Raw genomic sequence first — 15,178 nt, 5'->3', positions numbered from 1 at the left:
AAACTTCTTTAACTACTGGTCACCTATTTAAAAAATTAGGGGTGATACTTCTTAGAGGTTGCTATGATTATTTAATGAGATAATATACACAGAGTGCAATCAAATGTCTGACAGAGAAACTGGTCAGTATATATTAATATTTTATTATTACAACTATTCTGTAAGTCACATTTTAGCTGGTGATCAAGAATACTGAACACAGGGCTTCCAGCCTTCAATTCTGTGCTCTTGTCATCTCACTGTGCTTTCTCTTAGCTCCTGGAGCAGATACTGAATGGCATACAAATAAGAATGTAGAATTAGAGCTTAGAAAGTTTTCCAATTTACCCGTGGACGGTAAAGATTTGTGAAGATCATAAACAGTATCTTTTTGGTTTAACTCTTTTTATCACACACAACATTCATTATTCCTTCCTTTTATATCTCTTCTTATTGAATTAAGCCTAATTTTAAAATGCATAATGACCTGATCTCTTTTAAAAAGCCTTACCTGACCGGAGATGGAGTCGGTGCCCGCACATGTCTGACAGGGGAAGGGGAGTGTCTTATCGGCGATGGGGACTGCTGTCGAGCCAACTGTGCTTTGGCAGCAATGGATGGTGGTGTGGGAGACCTTGATTTTGGTTTAGGAGGTATCCTGGGAGGTGTTTTATGCGGCAGCTGTTGCCCAGCGGCACCATCTATAACCATCTCAACTGCTGCAATTGATCTGGCATCAAAGTGGGCCTCAATCTTCTGCAAAGAGAAAAACAAAGACCATGGTGAGGAGAAATAGTTGGTGAAGCAACAATTTAAAAGGCAGTATATACAGTATATATTTAAAGAAAACCTTTTCAATTCGAGTTTGTCGTGTTTCTGAAATCTGAGCAGTCGAAACAATTGTCTTTGTCCTTTTAGCGGGTACTACTTCTTCACCTGTAGGAAGGGAAAGACAAATATTTAGGAGGGAGCACAAGGACCCAGTTTTAAAGGGGTTATGTTAATTCTGACTACAAAGTCAATAGGATTTTCTAGGTATCCCAATGGGGAAAACTGCAGTAAGATTTGGATTTTGTATAAATAGAAGTTAGGTTTAAACAAAGAAAATATTTATTATTAGATATGAGTTTACTTAGAATCCTTTTTAAAAATTTCATTATTTGCCAATAATTTGAAAATGTAGATGACTTAATTGAAATACTTTCCAGTTTCTAGTGGCGTTAAAAATTACAGATTGCTTTAATGATTCTTAACTCCTCCTTTTCATGGGTGTTGAAAAGCCAGCTTTGATTTCAGCTCACAGTATTCCATGACCTCAGAGGGGAGGCAGGTGGATCCCTGGTCCCACTCAGTCCTGAATGTCCCCTCTCCCACCTCCTGTTCCTCAACCTCCAGGGCATACCTTGAACCAGTAATTCGGCAGTGGAAGTAGCTCTTCCAACGCTATTGGTGGCATTTACTGAATAGGTGCCGGAGTCTTCTGGGTATGCTTCTGCAATCAGTAAGCTGTAGAGTTCGCCTTCTTGTGAAATTTGAAAATCGAGGGAGCTCTGGATTTCGGCTCCGTCCCGGTAGAACTTCACCACAGGTGTAGGGATTCCAGTCACTCTCACTTGGAGTCGCACTTGGCTTCCTTGTCTCACAGTCATGCTCTGCAGCCGTTGAGTGAAGTTGGGTGGCGCTGTCTCCGCTGCAGCAGAAGGGAAGAAAATCAGGACCAGTGCCAATCAGGGTACTCCCAGCAAGCTATTTTTAAGTAATCACAGCTCTGTTTCCGAAACCAGGCCATGACTCACTGACTCAAACATCCTTGGCTGTCCTTGAGCCCAGCTCATCCATCAGATGACAGCAAGGGAGGAGCCAGGAGGTGGCAGAGGGCACCCACCGCCATACTTTACGGCTTTGTTTAGTTTAGCTGTTCTAGGTCACCACATTTTTAAAATGTTATCATGTTACAATGTTTTTAGAGAATTTTTCCATCAGTTACTCCCAACTTCACATCTAGCACTTTTTAATATGTTAAGGTAACTACATATTTCAGCAGGTTGCATTAAAATAAATTCCAATGGTTGGTTTGCTGGATATACCTATAACTTACAGAATCACTACATTTTAATTTAAATATAAAATCCTCAATTGGTTCCAACTTAATCAATATTCAAATAACTCAAATATTTACTTGCATTTAAAATGTTAATCCAAATAATGACATGCTTTAATGTTAGTTATGCTACAGAAAGCAGATTTTTAAAATTATGTTGGAAGTTTTTAATAAAATAAATGTGAAGGGTGAGTGGGATTAATTTTGACATGTTTTTGAGTAATAAACAATAGCAGATGCTGTCAACCTTGTGCATTGTCCCTTCTGAATATTCTGGATAAAAGTTAAAGTTCATACCTGATGTTCCTTCTGTTTTGGTCAATGATAGCCCTATACTTAAACAGTGCTAAACACAGTTTATTGGATAAACATATGTAATGTTATGCAGTTCATGAAAGATATGTAAAGTAATGTAATGTTCTGTGTATTAATGTCTTACAAAGTAAAGGATAGACAAAATGACAGAGGCCATAAAGATTGGGTGGTAACTTTTATGGGGAAACTGTGTCATGCACTTGAATCATAAACAAGAATTTGCCCTTTTTCTATGCTTACAGTGCAATTATTTTAGAAATGGAAAGTAAATGAAGAATTATTAAACATCATAGCCTAGAGCAATACTTCTTAAATGGGTAGTCTGTGGACCACTAGTGTCAGAATCATAGGCACCTGTTAAAGTGGGAATTCTTGGAGATATGCATATTTCCTTAGTAGGCGTGTACACAAGACTCCAAGCCTTTCTACTTGCTCAGAAACACAATTTTTAACATTTCCTTAGTATACTTTTAGGTGCTTGATAAATGCATAAAGGAAGTAGTTCTCAGCCACTTTTTGAGGAAAATTAAATTCCACAAGACAAACAACTTTGCTGTCAATGCAGCATCCAATGAGCCCTTCTCTGGATTCCAGCTACTTGTGCTCACTAGTTCTTGGTGGACAACCCCCACCCCAGATCCTGGAGATGCCTTCTGGGAGGCGTGTTTCAGGGGATGGGCAGGTCCCCTCCTGCCTACCTGTCACGAGAAGCTCAGCAGTACTAGTCGCTTGTCCAGATCCATTGGTGGCTCTCAGGGAGTATCGTCCACTGTTGGCTTTTGTCACGGCGGGGATCGTCAGTCTAGCGCGGCCATCGCTAAAGGAGATCTGCACGCCGGGCAGAGTGGAAGTAGAAATCACCTGGCCATCCCTAAACCAGCTCACCTCAGGAACTGGGAAACCTAGGAAACAAAGAATTCATCTTTATGTTTGGGGCACTGCCAAGTCCTCTATTCTGTCCCGTTATGTTCACTCCCTTATCTTAAACCATAAAAGCTATCCAGAGTGTTATGCTATTCAATGACAGTGAAAATTTGACAGCTGTGTGATAAAAGTACAAAGTTGCAGACCATTAGGAAGGTCTGTGGGTTCACACAGAGGCCAGCACCTTCACTTTACAGGGGAGGAAACTGAGGCCAAAAAAATCTCAATGATTCTTCCAAGGTCCCTCAGCGGGCAGTGGCACAGAGAGGCCTAGAACTGCCATCACCCGCCCTCCTGCCCAGGGGTCTATCTAAGGCAATTTAATAGACATCATTAAAATCATAAAAGAGATTTATTAAAGTGAAGAGCCAAGGAAATTCTGAGAAAAAAAGTGACTGCTGTCCTCTTCAAAAACAAATAAAGAACAAAAGCAGCAAAGGGATCTGCAAGTTCAGCCTAAAAAGCACAAAAGGACACGATTATCTCTTTACCTCCCCTGTGGTTATGGGGACACAGTCTGCCTGACCTCTCCTGCCTTTCAAACACACTTCAGGAGAAATGCCATGCTCACACAGGAAGAGAGGAAGCTGAACCCAGTCTTTCAGAACGACATGGATACTTGGAGTCGTAGGTAGAAAAGGACAATTCTCTTCACCCACCATGGATCGTGGCGCGAGGGACTACAGGTACTCGGTTGGATGTTTTAAATATACTAAAATTCTGCATTCAGAAGCATGAGGCAAATTCAGAGCATGGTTTATTCTGCCTTTGGTATGAAGGCCGGTGATCTAACTCTTTCAACTGAGGAAGTGAAGGTGAGCAAGAGAAAGTTTATTTTGTTGTCTTTACATTAGTCAATCTCCCACTGTGGCCGAGTGAATAGTTGATTTGACGAATTCATGGGTGTCCAATATTTTCAGTGGTGTTTTCCTAAGAATTCTATTAGCATAAAGTATGAAGGAACAAGAAGCTATGGGGAAGCCAGATTCCATTACTCTACAAGCAGGTGAACTTCCCAATGAAGCCATATGTGATCTGCTTGTTTAAGAGTCACTGAGTGTTACAAGATGAATAAGTAAATTATTTGGCAGTCAGTCAGAGTTTGTCACGTATGGGAAGAACTGAATGGGTCTCTATATACATATACAATAGAAACTGAAGAATGATTATGATAGTTATGTCAAATCATATGATATTATGTCAAAATATCACATATGATATTTGTGTACTGTAAAATAGTGTTACCCAGTTATGAATAAGATTGGCACATAATAGAAAACAAAATGTGGAAAGAGAAAGGAAAAGGAAATCTTATTTTATATCTTTATTATAAGCCATAAAGTTAAAAAAAAAAAAGAGGAACCATGCACCATGGAGGTGCATCAAGCATCAACTTTTAATTAATTCATATAATCTTACATAACCAATTATAATACTACAAAAGGAGAAAATGTTGATTAAAAATTCTCAGATTATTTACAATATGGTTCATAGACTACCACCATTTTGTCACATGATGACAGGTCCCAGAAATCTTCCATTTTCAAAATCATCCTTTAACTGAGTTATAAAGAAGAAAAAGAAGGGGGAACAATGAGACAAAAGAACTTTCTATTAAATATAATTCTAGGGTTAGTGTTTGTTTCTCTTTAATATATGAAACGAGTGGCATATATTATTTTGGAGTGTCATTTTAAAATGACTGGAAAATCTTTTCACTGACTAGAGTCACTTAAAGATTGAGAATAAAAGAATGAAATACTTTGGAGTTAGCTCATCATTGAAAGTTCTGCCTTTGGGAGAAGTCAGTTGTCTTGTGATTTTCCATATGAAACCACAGAGGCTCAGGGACACGAACAGTCAGCACCAGGCTACTCGCCCGGTAGCTCCAGGACTGGCCCCTATCAGTCTGGTGTACTTGGCTTCCAGTCTGGCTCTGCAGCTGAATCCAAATATAGAATGACCAAATTTGGTCCTACTCAGAAGCTGGATTCTGACAACAGCTTTAATCCAATGCTAATTATTTTGCTTTGTGGAATTATAAATATGAATAAAACATTTTCAAACCATTATACTGTCAGATTTTGTCAGCACTCTGGGAATGGTATACTCTTATAATGACCCTTCCATAGAGTTGGGCCAATTTCACAAAGTGAAAGCAGGGCTTAGACTTAATGTTGAGTCCTACAAAAAAGTTAACAGAGAGGAGGCAGAGGAGACAGAGGAACATGTGGATGAGTGAGCTTACCACTAATGTGAGCCTCAAAGGTTGCGGTACTACCCTCCAGTACCACAACGCTTTGTAACGGCTGCGTAAACGTCGGTGCTTGAGTTGTCATCTTTTCAGGCACTCTGGAAAGGAAGAGAAAAGAAGTTAGAGGGTCACAACTAAGGGCCATTCTGGAGCTGCTCTGTCGATGGCAGAAACACACATTTTCCAAATGGGTTGCTTCTCAGATCATCTGTGGGCCCAGAGTGTTCTCTTTTGTGGCTTGAATTTGGCTTCTGAGTTGATTTGCAGCTTAACGGAGTAGCAAGTCTAACAGGAGATGGAGGGAAAAAATTGAAGCAAGCAGAGCAAGGAATGTATGCTAGTGGTCAAAGAGGGATATTCAGTCTTACCAAAGGTGGGAAACCTGGGAGAGAGTCAGGAGAAAGGGAAAGCTGGAGGCAACTAGGGATCATGACAAATAATAAAAGAAATGTGTCAAAAGGGTAAAATGAATCTTTGCATCCCATCAATGTCTGAAGGAATTATTTTTTTAAAATGTCCTTCCTTCCAGTATTTTTCACTCACTGTTATTTACAAAGTTGACAAGATTCAGGCATTACAAATTTAAGTAATCCAGGTGAATGTTTAAAATAGTAACCAAAACTAAAAGTTTAAACTTTATAATTTCTTTCCTTATTTGAAAAGTTTTGGAAAGCTTTGTCAACTAAGCACAAACCCTCTGTACACAGCATACAGTGCTTTTTATTTCTTAATATTTCTTCATATTGTAATTGCTCACTAAAAATGTTGCTACAGCTGAAGTAAATATTCACAAAGTTTAAATTTAACTTAGTATGCCAAAATTTATTACAGATCTGAAAAATACTAACTTGAGTTCTTAATAAAGAACAAATGTCCAGAATGCAAAAAGGGAAGGCTGGTGTGAAGTGTAGCTAAAGTGAAAGCACCTATACTTTTATAGCACAAATATTAAAAAAATCAAAGAAAATAACATGAAACTGGCAGTTAAATTCTCTTGTTAAGTGGAAGAAAATATTTTGCTTATCAGTTTTAGAGATCATGAGAAGAATTTTTCTGATGCATAAATACCTTCTTATTCAATGTCACTATTCCACTATTCTGACATAAAAAGCAGATTCTCAGCTGTCAACTGTTTCACTACTAGTGTTCATACAATTCTGTATTAATTAAAAGCTTATGGAGCAATAATTTTTCTAGTCATAATTACCTTCTTGTTACTTTTTACTTAAGTTAAAAAGAAAATAAAACTAGAATTCTGAGATAATAACATTTATATTTGAAAAATTCTGATAATATCCAAAAGGGTTTTTTTTTTAACTGTTGCCAAGAATTCCTTAGCATAGCATATATCTGTAGGACACAAAAACAATATTTTTGTGGCTAACTTTTTCTGTTTCCAAGTGAGTGCATCTTCTAAAAATAGCTGTATTCTTGCACCATTTATATACCTATATATTTATAGGCATTCACAGTTAGTCATCTAATTTCAGGAAGATGAGAAATCAAGGCATAATTTGAAATAAGTCTCTAAAACACTATTTCTTGCCCTTAACCTCAACATTTATTTAATATCATATAATTTGATAATGAGTTAAATTAAAACACATAATGAAATTCTGAGTGTTTTAGAAAACAGATAGCTTTTCTTGTTTTCAAAATTTTTAGATATATTGCAATTAACTGGCCTAGATGGTTCTTCTTTTCCCATCATTTAGGTAAATTTGTTGCTTTAGCACTTGCTCTTGAGAGACCTTTGTCTAATTAGGGCTGAAGGTATGCATCTAAAATGTCATGCTCCCAAAATAAACTCTTCAGCAGATGACTGACAGCAGGCAAGTGTTCTGTCACCGTCCTGCAACTGATACCTCAGCAGTTGATTCCCTTAAAAAGTCATCAGGGTGTAGCTGATACCACATGCATTTTATCAGAGCTATTCTTGGTGTGTCTCGCTTTATCACTGAGTAATATAACCTTGAACATTCTCAACAAAAAAAAAGTCTAAAAGAAGCAAACATTTTACATCATTTCAGACCCCGACTTTTAATACTTTTAGAATTAAATGCTTTTAAACAATTTGAATCACTAACTGTCGATATGCTAAAACACTGAACTTTTTAAAGAAAAGCGTTCACATATTTTAAAACAGAAGTTAAAAAGCAAGAGTGAATCAGAACCAGCACCAAGCAGTCCGACAAACACCTTTATAGGCATTGAGCACACAAAGCTAGTAGGGAACTAGAAACTAATAAGGACGGGACTCTACTAATAAGAAAGAAAAGATGCTGCTCACCTGATTTCTCAGGAGTGCCCAAAAAGGGTGGGACTAAGCCCAAGGTTGCTTCTGAAACGACGTCCTATTTAGAGTTGGTTTTTTCGACCATCTCCAACATGAATCGGTGAGCCTCTAACCTAAAAACAAAACTACACAGTCAAGACTGTGTAGTTTTGCTTTTTCTATGCAATCCCTACACCCGAGGCGAGGGTGGGAATGCACGACTGCTCAAGAGCCAGGGGCGGGCCGGGTCTTATATTTGCCAGATCTGCTGACAGCCCCACATCTCAGGGCAGGGCGCTGGCTGATTGGCTGTCCGAGGAAAGCATGATGGGAGCGGGGCCTATTTGGTAGTGGCGCTGACCACCTGTTCTTCTGATTGGCAGTGCTAAGTTTAGCATCTCAAAAGGGGCTTTACCAAGGAAACAACCGTACTTAAAGAATAACTCTGTTGAGGCTTGGGGAAGAGCCCTTGTCGCCCATGCTACTATCTGAAAATACGAGTCTGAGGAGAATTTTTAACAATAGAAAACACTTGCGGGCAATTATACAAAACAGTTCCAAACCTGAGGGCTCTGCCCTGAGTCAGGTCTGGTGCCTGTTCCCTTCCCCCTTACAATCAACCAAATGGACCTGTCAATCATCACAAACAGATGAGGGAGTCTATCTCATGCATAAGAGTTCACTTTTTTTTTTTTTTTTTTTAAGAATCAGTGTCTAAAAACCTCAGCAATGAAGAGAGTTAATTTATGCTATCTATCTTCTCCAGAATCTACTTGTGTTTTGCAGAGTTAGGCCAGTGTTAATGAGCTGTGTTTTACAGCCCTGCAAGAAATAACAGTTGAAAGACAAAATCTGAACTTGGCTTAAACTTAGCCTATACAGTGTAATGATTTCTTTTTTCAGATTCCTTTTTTTTCCTGGCATTAATATTTACAAATATACATGCACTGATCCTTACTGAGTAGCCAAGTATTTTGTTTAAATCATCCATAGTATTCTTTTTCAGGCACATGAAAGCTGCCTTACTAATCTCTGGAGTTTGCTGTTACTAATGGGAAGTAGTTAGGAGATGATATAGTTGCTATTTTAAGACTGAATTTAATTTCAAGCAAGAGATATTTCAAATACAAAAGAGCATACCAAAAGAGCTTTATAATAGTTCAGCTGAGAGATTTGTAAAGTTTCACTAAGAGGGAAGAAAATTGTCTTGTTGATAATAAGAGATTTTTCTTAGTAAAATAGACTAAAATTTTAAATTTTAAGTTAAGTTTATGTCTGTAATTAAAATGTCCCCTGCTGTGGAAGGCCATGCATCAGATTTTTCAACTTCCTGAGTTGTGATTAACTTATTAACAGGGCTTCCCTGGTGGCTCAGAAAGTAAAGAATCTGCCTGCAATGCAGGACACCCAGGTTCAGTCTTTGGGCTGGGAAGATCCCTTACAGAAGGGAATGGCTACCTACTCCAGTGTTCTGATCTGGAGAATTCCATGGACAGAGGAGCCTGGTGGTCTACAGTCCACTGGATCACAAAGAGTCGTACATGACTGAGTGACTAACACACTTTAACTTATTAACACAAAACAGCACTAAAATATACTGAACAACTTATGTAATATAGTTATATAGACAAGGTGACATATTGAAACATTTGTCTTATTTTCTTAAGCAGTGATATGCATATTGTCGGTATTACTTTTCCCACTATAGACTCTATCTGCCAAAATCCTGTTTGACTTCTTTATTCAGAAACAACTAGTTTCATGTTACATATCATAAAAATAATTCTCAATTACAGACTGTGTTACAGGCAACTGGCCAGTAACAAAGCAAAGCAAGACTTGAAATGTCATGTGATCTTTCTGATTTGCAGGGTTCACCAGCTGGTTATCTATTTAAAATGTGTTTGTGCACGTGTATGTATGGTGAATCTGTGTATGTATATGCACTCTTAGATTCACTTGACCTAATGTGAAGCATGTTAATGTGTTGTTAGGTTTATTAGAACCAAAATCAAACCACTTTAATTCTTATAGGAATTAGAGGGAGTGGATACATAGAATCTTGAAGTTTATGTCATTTTGACCTGGTGCAAAACTGAGAGTTCAAGAGCAGGGAAAGTGGATCATATATATTATAGACATAAGGTCAAGTGTTCTCCAAAGCTGCTTATCTATTCACTGTTCTTGGATGTTTTTAGACTTTGCAGCATTACCAAGATACTTGCCTTTTGGCATTTCCATCTTTATGTGACATTCAGAGCTAAGAAGAAAGGAATAAAAGAAGGAAAGGAAAGGAAGAAGAGACCAGTAAGTAAAGAGCTAATTCACTACTCTGGGAAGAGGCCATGTTATTGGATTAGTGAACAACAGTGGACAACACATGGTATTATGGTAAGCATTAGTTTTAAAATTAAATCTTCCATAGTTGTAATATAGTAAGCTATCCCAGTGGAAACTAAACACTACTCAGATTTGGGGAGCTTATTGATGCAGTAAGCTCCTAATTTATCACCCTAACAGTGGAGAGGAGTCCCAAAGATAATCCAAAACAGCTGATAATTCAAATATAATGCCTACTTAGTTTTGGAATGCATGGGGTGATTCTCTTTTTGAACATTATAGTCAAGGCAGTTCAATAAATAATTAACTATATGCTCAGTGCTGAATAATGTACTAAATTATTATAATTTGGGATTCTATAATTGCTTATTTACTCAACAAACATTGCTTATTGAGCGGTGACTTTCGCCAGGCATTGTGCTAGGAGATGGTTAAATAGTGGTGACCAATAAGAAGTTCTGGTTCCTGTATTTTTGGACACTATGGTCCACATAAACTAATAAATTCTCAGTATTCTACAACTGAAACCTAGACTAGGATGTGTGTAAAACTCAGGTAGTATCTCCATCTACACAACTGTGGTTGTTGTCAGACTTTATTTATACTCTTTAGGACAAGTTACCAAAGGAAGGACTTACTGGGGGTTATTTGAGAAATGGGTACAGTTTTTAAGGTTAATATAAGAGTCATTTCTGACAGAAAAGAGTAAAATTGATGTCTCTTATAATCCATTAAATTTGTGTGTGTGTGTGTTCTTACTGTATTAAACACAACTCAAGCACTGTGATTATAGCAATGTGTGCAACAGAATCTGTGCTCTCAAGGAGTCTGCATTTTAGCAAGCACAGTAATATCTAGTAATATGAGATCTATAAAGTCCCTTCCACTCATAAAGTGTTTCAAAGTTGAAATATAGGCTTCTCATTGAGCTATTTTTACATAGGGAAGTAGAAAAGCAAATTCAGGAATTGCATAGGAAAGAATGTGCTGACCCAAACAACCCATTCTGATGGATTAGGATCTGTGGTCCTTGAATTACAAAGGCAGGCAAAGCTACAGCAGAGACATGGGAGCAAGGAAGTGCTGCCTGAAATTCCAGACTTCTCTTTGTCCCAAATTTTTCTACCTCTAGTTACAATTGCTTTCACTGGAGAAGGAAACGGCAACCCACTCCAGTATTCTTGCCTGGAGAATCCCAGGGACGGCGGAGCCTGGTGGGCTGCCGTCTATGGGGTCGCACAGAGTCGGACACGACTGAAAGCGACTTAGCAGCAGCAGTAGCAGTTACAATTGCTTTAGGAGTAAGATTGAGTTAACTGCTTTCTACAATTGTTTACAGGTGTGCTAATAGTCACTCACACATTTAATGGCACCTTAAGTACAAAAAGTTTATTTTAGACACGTGTGACACTTCTATCAAAATAAGAAAGATCAAAAAGTTGTTCTTGTGTTTCTTGGTAGCCCTGACTCCAGGGACATGTGGCATTTTACTTTCACCCTACGCAGGCTTAGGCAACTCACTTGAATCTCAGAGTCTCAGATTTGTCAGTTGTAAATTGGGGATTATAATATCTACTTCAAAGGGTTTTGGGGGAAGATTAAATGACAGAATGAACAAGACAGTGTCTAGGACAGTGAGAATGTGACAGATTATAAGCATTTAGTTTGTTTGCTGCTGCCAAGCATGACATAAAAGAAAATCATTTCTGTGCTTGGTAATATTCATTTAATCCATTATCTACCCAGCTGAATATCCAGAATAGTGTTCTCCAAGGAATCTTTGAAAAATCTAAAGATTAGCTCATAGAAACACATCATGTCTTTCCCTGAAGAACCTCAGCAGGTGACATGACATTTATATGTGGAATTAAAGCAAAACTCGAGAACTACTGGTATCTTAAAGAAGAAATAAGCTGGATTTCTGGGACCTTGGCACAGTAAACCTTAAACCAGATCAAATGCAACCACAAGCAGATGCTCACTGGTGATGATATTATTGTCAAATAATAAGCTTTACATACACCAAAAAGAGATAAGCTTATTTTATCCAGTAACTACTGCAGGCACAGACCTAAGGATTAAAGGCTCTTTGGGGGCCAAAAATGTCTTTGGAGATGAAAAAAAAGTTTTGTTCCAAAAAACTTTGCAAAAATGAAAAATAATGTTTATCACATGCCTACAAAAAAAAAGACATGTTAGCTCTGCAGTTGACTAGTTAACATGTCTTTTTTTGTAGGCATGTGATAAACATCTATTATTTTTCATTTTTAAATATGGTTGATATTTAAGGGATGGATTCTCCAAAAGTAAAAGAGCCTGTGTGGGACAAAAACCTAAAAATGACCCCTAAGGCATCTCTGCTGCTGCTGCTGCTGCTAAGTCGCTTCAATTGTGTCCCACCTTGTGCGACCCCATAGACGGCAGCCCACCAGGCTCTCCCGTCCCTGGGATTCTCCAGGCAAGAACACTGGAGTGGGTTGCCATTTCCTTCTCCAGTGCATGAAAGGAAAAGTGAAAGTGAAGTCGCTCAGTCGTGTCCGACTCTTTGCGACCCCATGGACTGGAGCCTACCGGGCTCCTCCATCCATGGGATTTTCCAGGCGAGAGTACTGGAGTGGGGTGCCATTGCCTTCTCCGAGGGCATCTCTACTATCTCAAAAATAAAAGTGAGCTTTGAAGTATTTGAAAGACCCTTTGAGCCTTAAATGATGATTTATGTTCTTTTGGAATTCTGAAGTGTTTGTATGTCTGTTGAAGAGATGTAGGTTTTTTACCTCTGCTTTACCCTATCTATTTTAAATTCCGAGTCAGATACCATCCCCTCCACCCACATTTTCTCACCTAATGATAAACATCGAGTCCTTCTGAAGTAAGCCTTACTGTGAAAGCAAAGGGCAGGATGCTGAATATTCTTTGGCTGCCCTTGCATCCACTGCCCACATCCTTCCGTCCTATGGGATGTACTGGCAGGAGAGAGTTTGGGGTAAGTATTCCTTTGGCTCCCTCCTTGTCTGGCTGTAGTTTGGCCCTGTCCTAATTGTGACCATGCTCTTATTGGGGACCGCTTTCCTACAGGTAAACTCTTTGGCTTCTGGTAACTGCTCCTTTCCCGTGGGTTTTTAGCTGGGCTTTTCCCAGGACTCTTCACCATCCATGGTTAGTGCTCACAAACCTGCCTACACCTTGTAATAGTCCCTTGACTCAACTCTCTTCAGTTATGCTACAGAGTTGCACGTGCTTCCTGCCTGACTCTACTACTTATATAGAGACAACAATAAAAATTTCTTACAGATACCATATAATATCACATGTGGAATCCAAAATATGACACAAATGAACTCTTTCTATGAAACAGAAACAGTTACTCACAGACAGAGAGAACCGACTTGTGGTTGCAATAGTGGTTGGAAGAGAGATGGATCCGGAGTTTGGGATTAGCAAATGCAAACTATTATATCCAGAATGGATAAAGGACAGGTCCTACTATATAGCATAGGGAACTATATTCAATATCCTGTAACAAACCATAATGAAAAAGAATATGAAAGGTATGTATGTATGACTGAATCATTTTGCTGTACAGCAGAAAGTAACACATTGTATTATACTTCAATAAAATAACGTTTAAAAAATAATAAAACTCTTCCAACTTCAAGCTAAACCTACCAAGCCTTTACCTTATTACTAGATAATTGTTTCCATTTCCAATAGACTTATTCCTTAACTTGACAGGCTTGTGTATTTTTTACATTAACTTCCGAGTTTTATTCTGTTCCTTTTCTCTTCCTCCCTTCCTCTCTCACATATCTTTTCTTCTCAAGTTATTTCTGAGGGTCTTCCATATACCAAGAACTATGGAGGCTATGGAAAGGGTAATATCCTTCCCTTACTAATTGGAAAGACAAGAGAGCTATGTAACAATTCAAGGAAAGACAGTGGAAGGAAGAGCCAAAAATGACTGATAAAGATACTAAGTGCTCAGGAACCCAGAGATGGAGGAGGCCACTGAAAGGTGCAATAAAAGCAGAACTCCTCATGGAGAGAATAACTTGGGCCAGAAACTTTACATTTCATCCATCCCCCCCCCCCCCCATAATTGAGGCCTTTCAGCAAAATCAGGTAAAATATGTCAAAAAGAAACAGAAATGAAGAATGCCTTTCAGAGAAAATAAAAACAGAGTAGAAAACTAAAACCATGTCAAAGAACATAAGCTCACATACCAAAAAGGCAACTCTACTTACTATAGATGATCTTCACATTTGATGGTGAACTTCCTAAAAGTTAAAGAATAAAGAGACATGATTTTCAGTCTAGAGAGGGAAGCATACCAATTCTTTGGGGAAGTGCAATTTTGTTAACACTGAATTTTAAAAATTTATGAGGTACAACTTTACAGAGAGGGTATTGAGTGATATATAGAACATAAAGTATTTAATAATATATCTTTTGCAGATGTAGTGAACTGATTTATAAGTTGATATTTTTGGTAGAAGCTTTTAATGAAAGTCAAGGACATAACACTAAAAGGTAACTCACTAGATGAAACTGAATGAGGCATAGAGGAGCTATAGGGCAAGTTTAAAAAAAAGAAAAGCATGGAAATGGGGCTCTACCTCTTGACCCATGAGTAGGATTTATAATATCCAAAAGATCTTTGGTAACTATTAATACCACCTCTTAGGTGTTCCTTTGATAGGCATTGACACTGAAAGCTAGGAGTACTCTGGCTAGGATCCTGGTTGTCTGTGTGTTTGATTGACAAGTGATTAACATTATTTTTAAGAGTATTTTTTTTAAACAAAGTTCACATTCCCTGTTGCAAAGTTTCCCACATTGTTTCACTGGCACTAACAACAGTTACTACTTTACCAAGTTATTTGCATTTTTGTAAGCAAATCCAATTCAATAATCATGCTCTTTGATTGCAGACTGTTGACGTAGAACAGTCCTTAGAGGCGTTGAGTAGATCTTCTCTTTGTACATGTGTAA

The 15,178-nt window shown here is 38.2% G+C and overlaps 1 protein-coding gene across 1 annotated transcript in view; it reads right to left on the bottom strand.

Annotated features, from left to right (window-relative positions):
• The window catches only part of TTN (titin), a 274,932-nt gene extending 266,857 nt beyond the window's left edge, over positions 1-8,075 (bottom strand). The window contains exons 1-6 of the mRNA XM_081579499.1: positions 7,864-8,075; positions 5,568-5,671; positions 3,094-3,297; positions 1,382-1,669; positions 830-915; positions 491-735 (exon numbers count right to left, since the gene is read on the bottom strand). Of these exons, the coding sequence (XP_081435625.1) occupies positions 491-735; positions 830-915; positions 1,382-1,669; positions 3,094-3,297; positions 5,568-5,658 (914 nt within the window). The 5' untranslated portion in view covers positions 5,659-5,671; positions 7,864-8,075. The remainder of the gene's footprint in view (positions 1-490; positions 736-829; positions 916-1,381; positions 1,670-3,093; positions 3,298-5,567; positions 5,672-7,863) is intronic.
• Positions 8,076-15,178: the final 7,103 nt, after the last annotated feature.

Source organism: Giraffa tippelskirchi, chromosome 3, assembly GCF_054371585.1.
Source record: "Giraffa tippelskirchi isolate mGirTip1 chromosome 3, T2T-mGirTip1v1.2.pri, whole genome shotgun sequence".
Lineage (NCBI taxonomy): Eukaryota > Metazoa > Chordata > Mammalia > Artiodactyla > Giraffidae > Giraffa > Giraffa tippelskirchi.
This window is presented reverse-complemented; position numbering and strand designations above follow the sequence as displayed.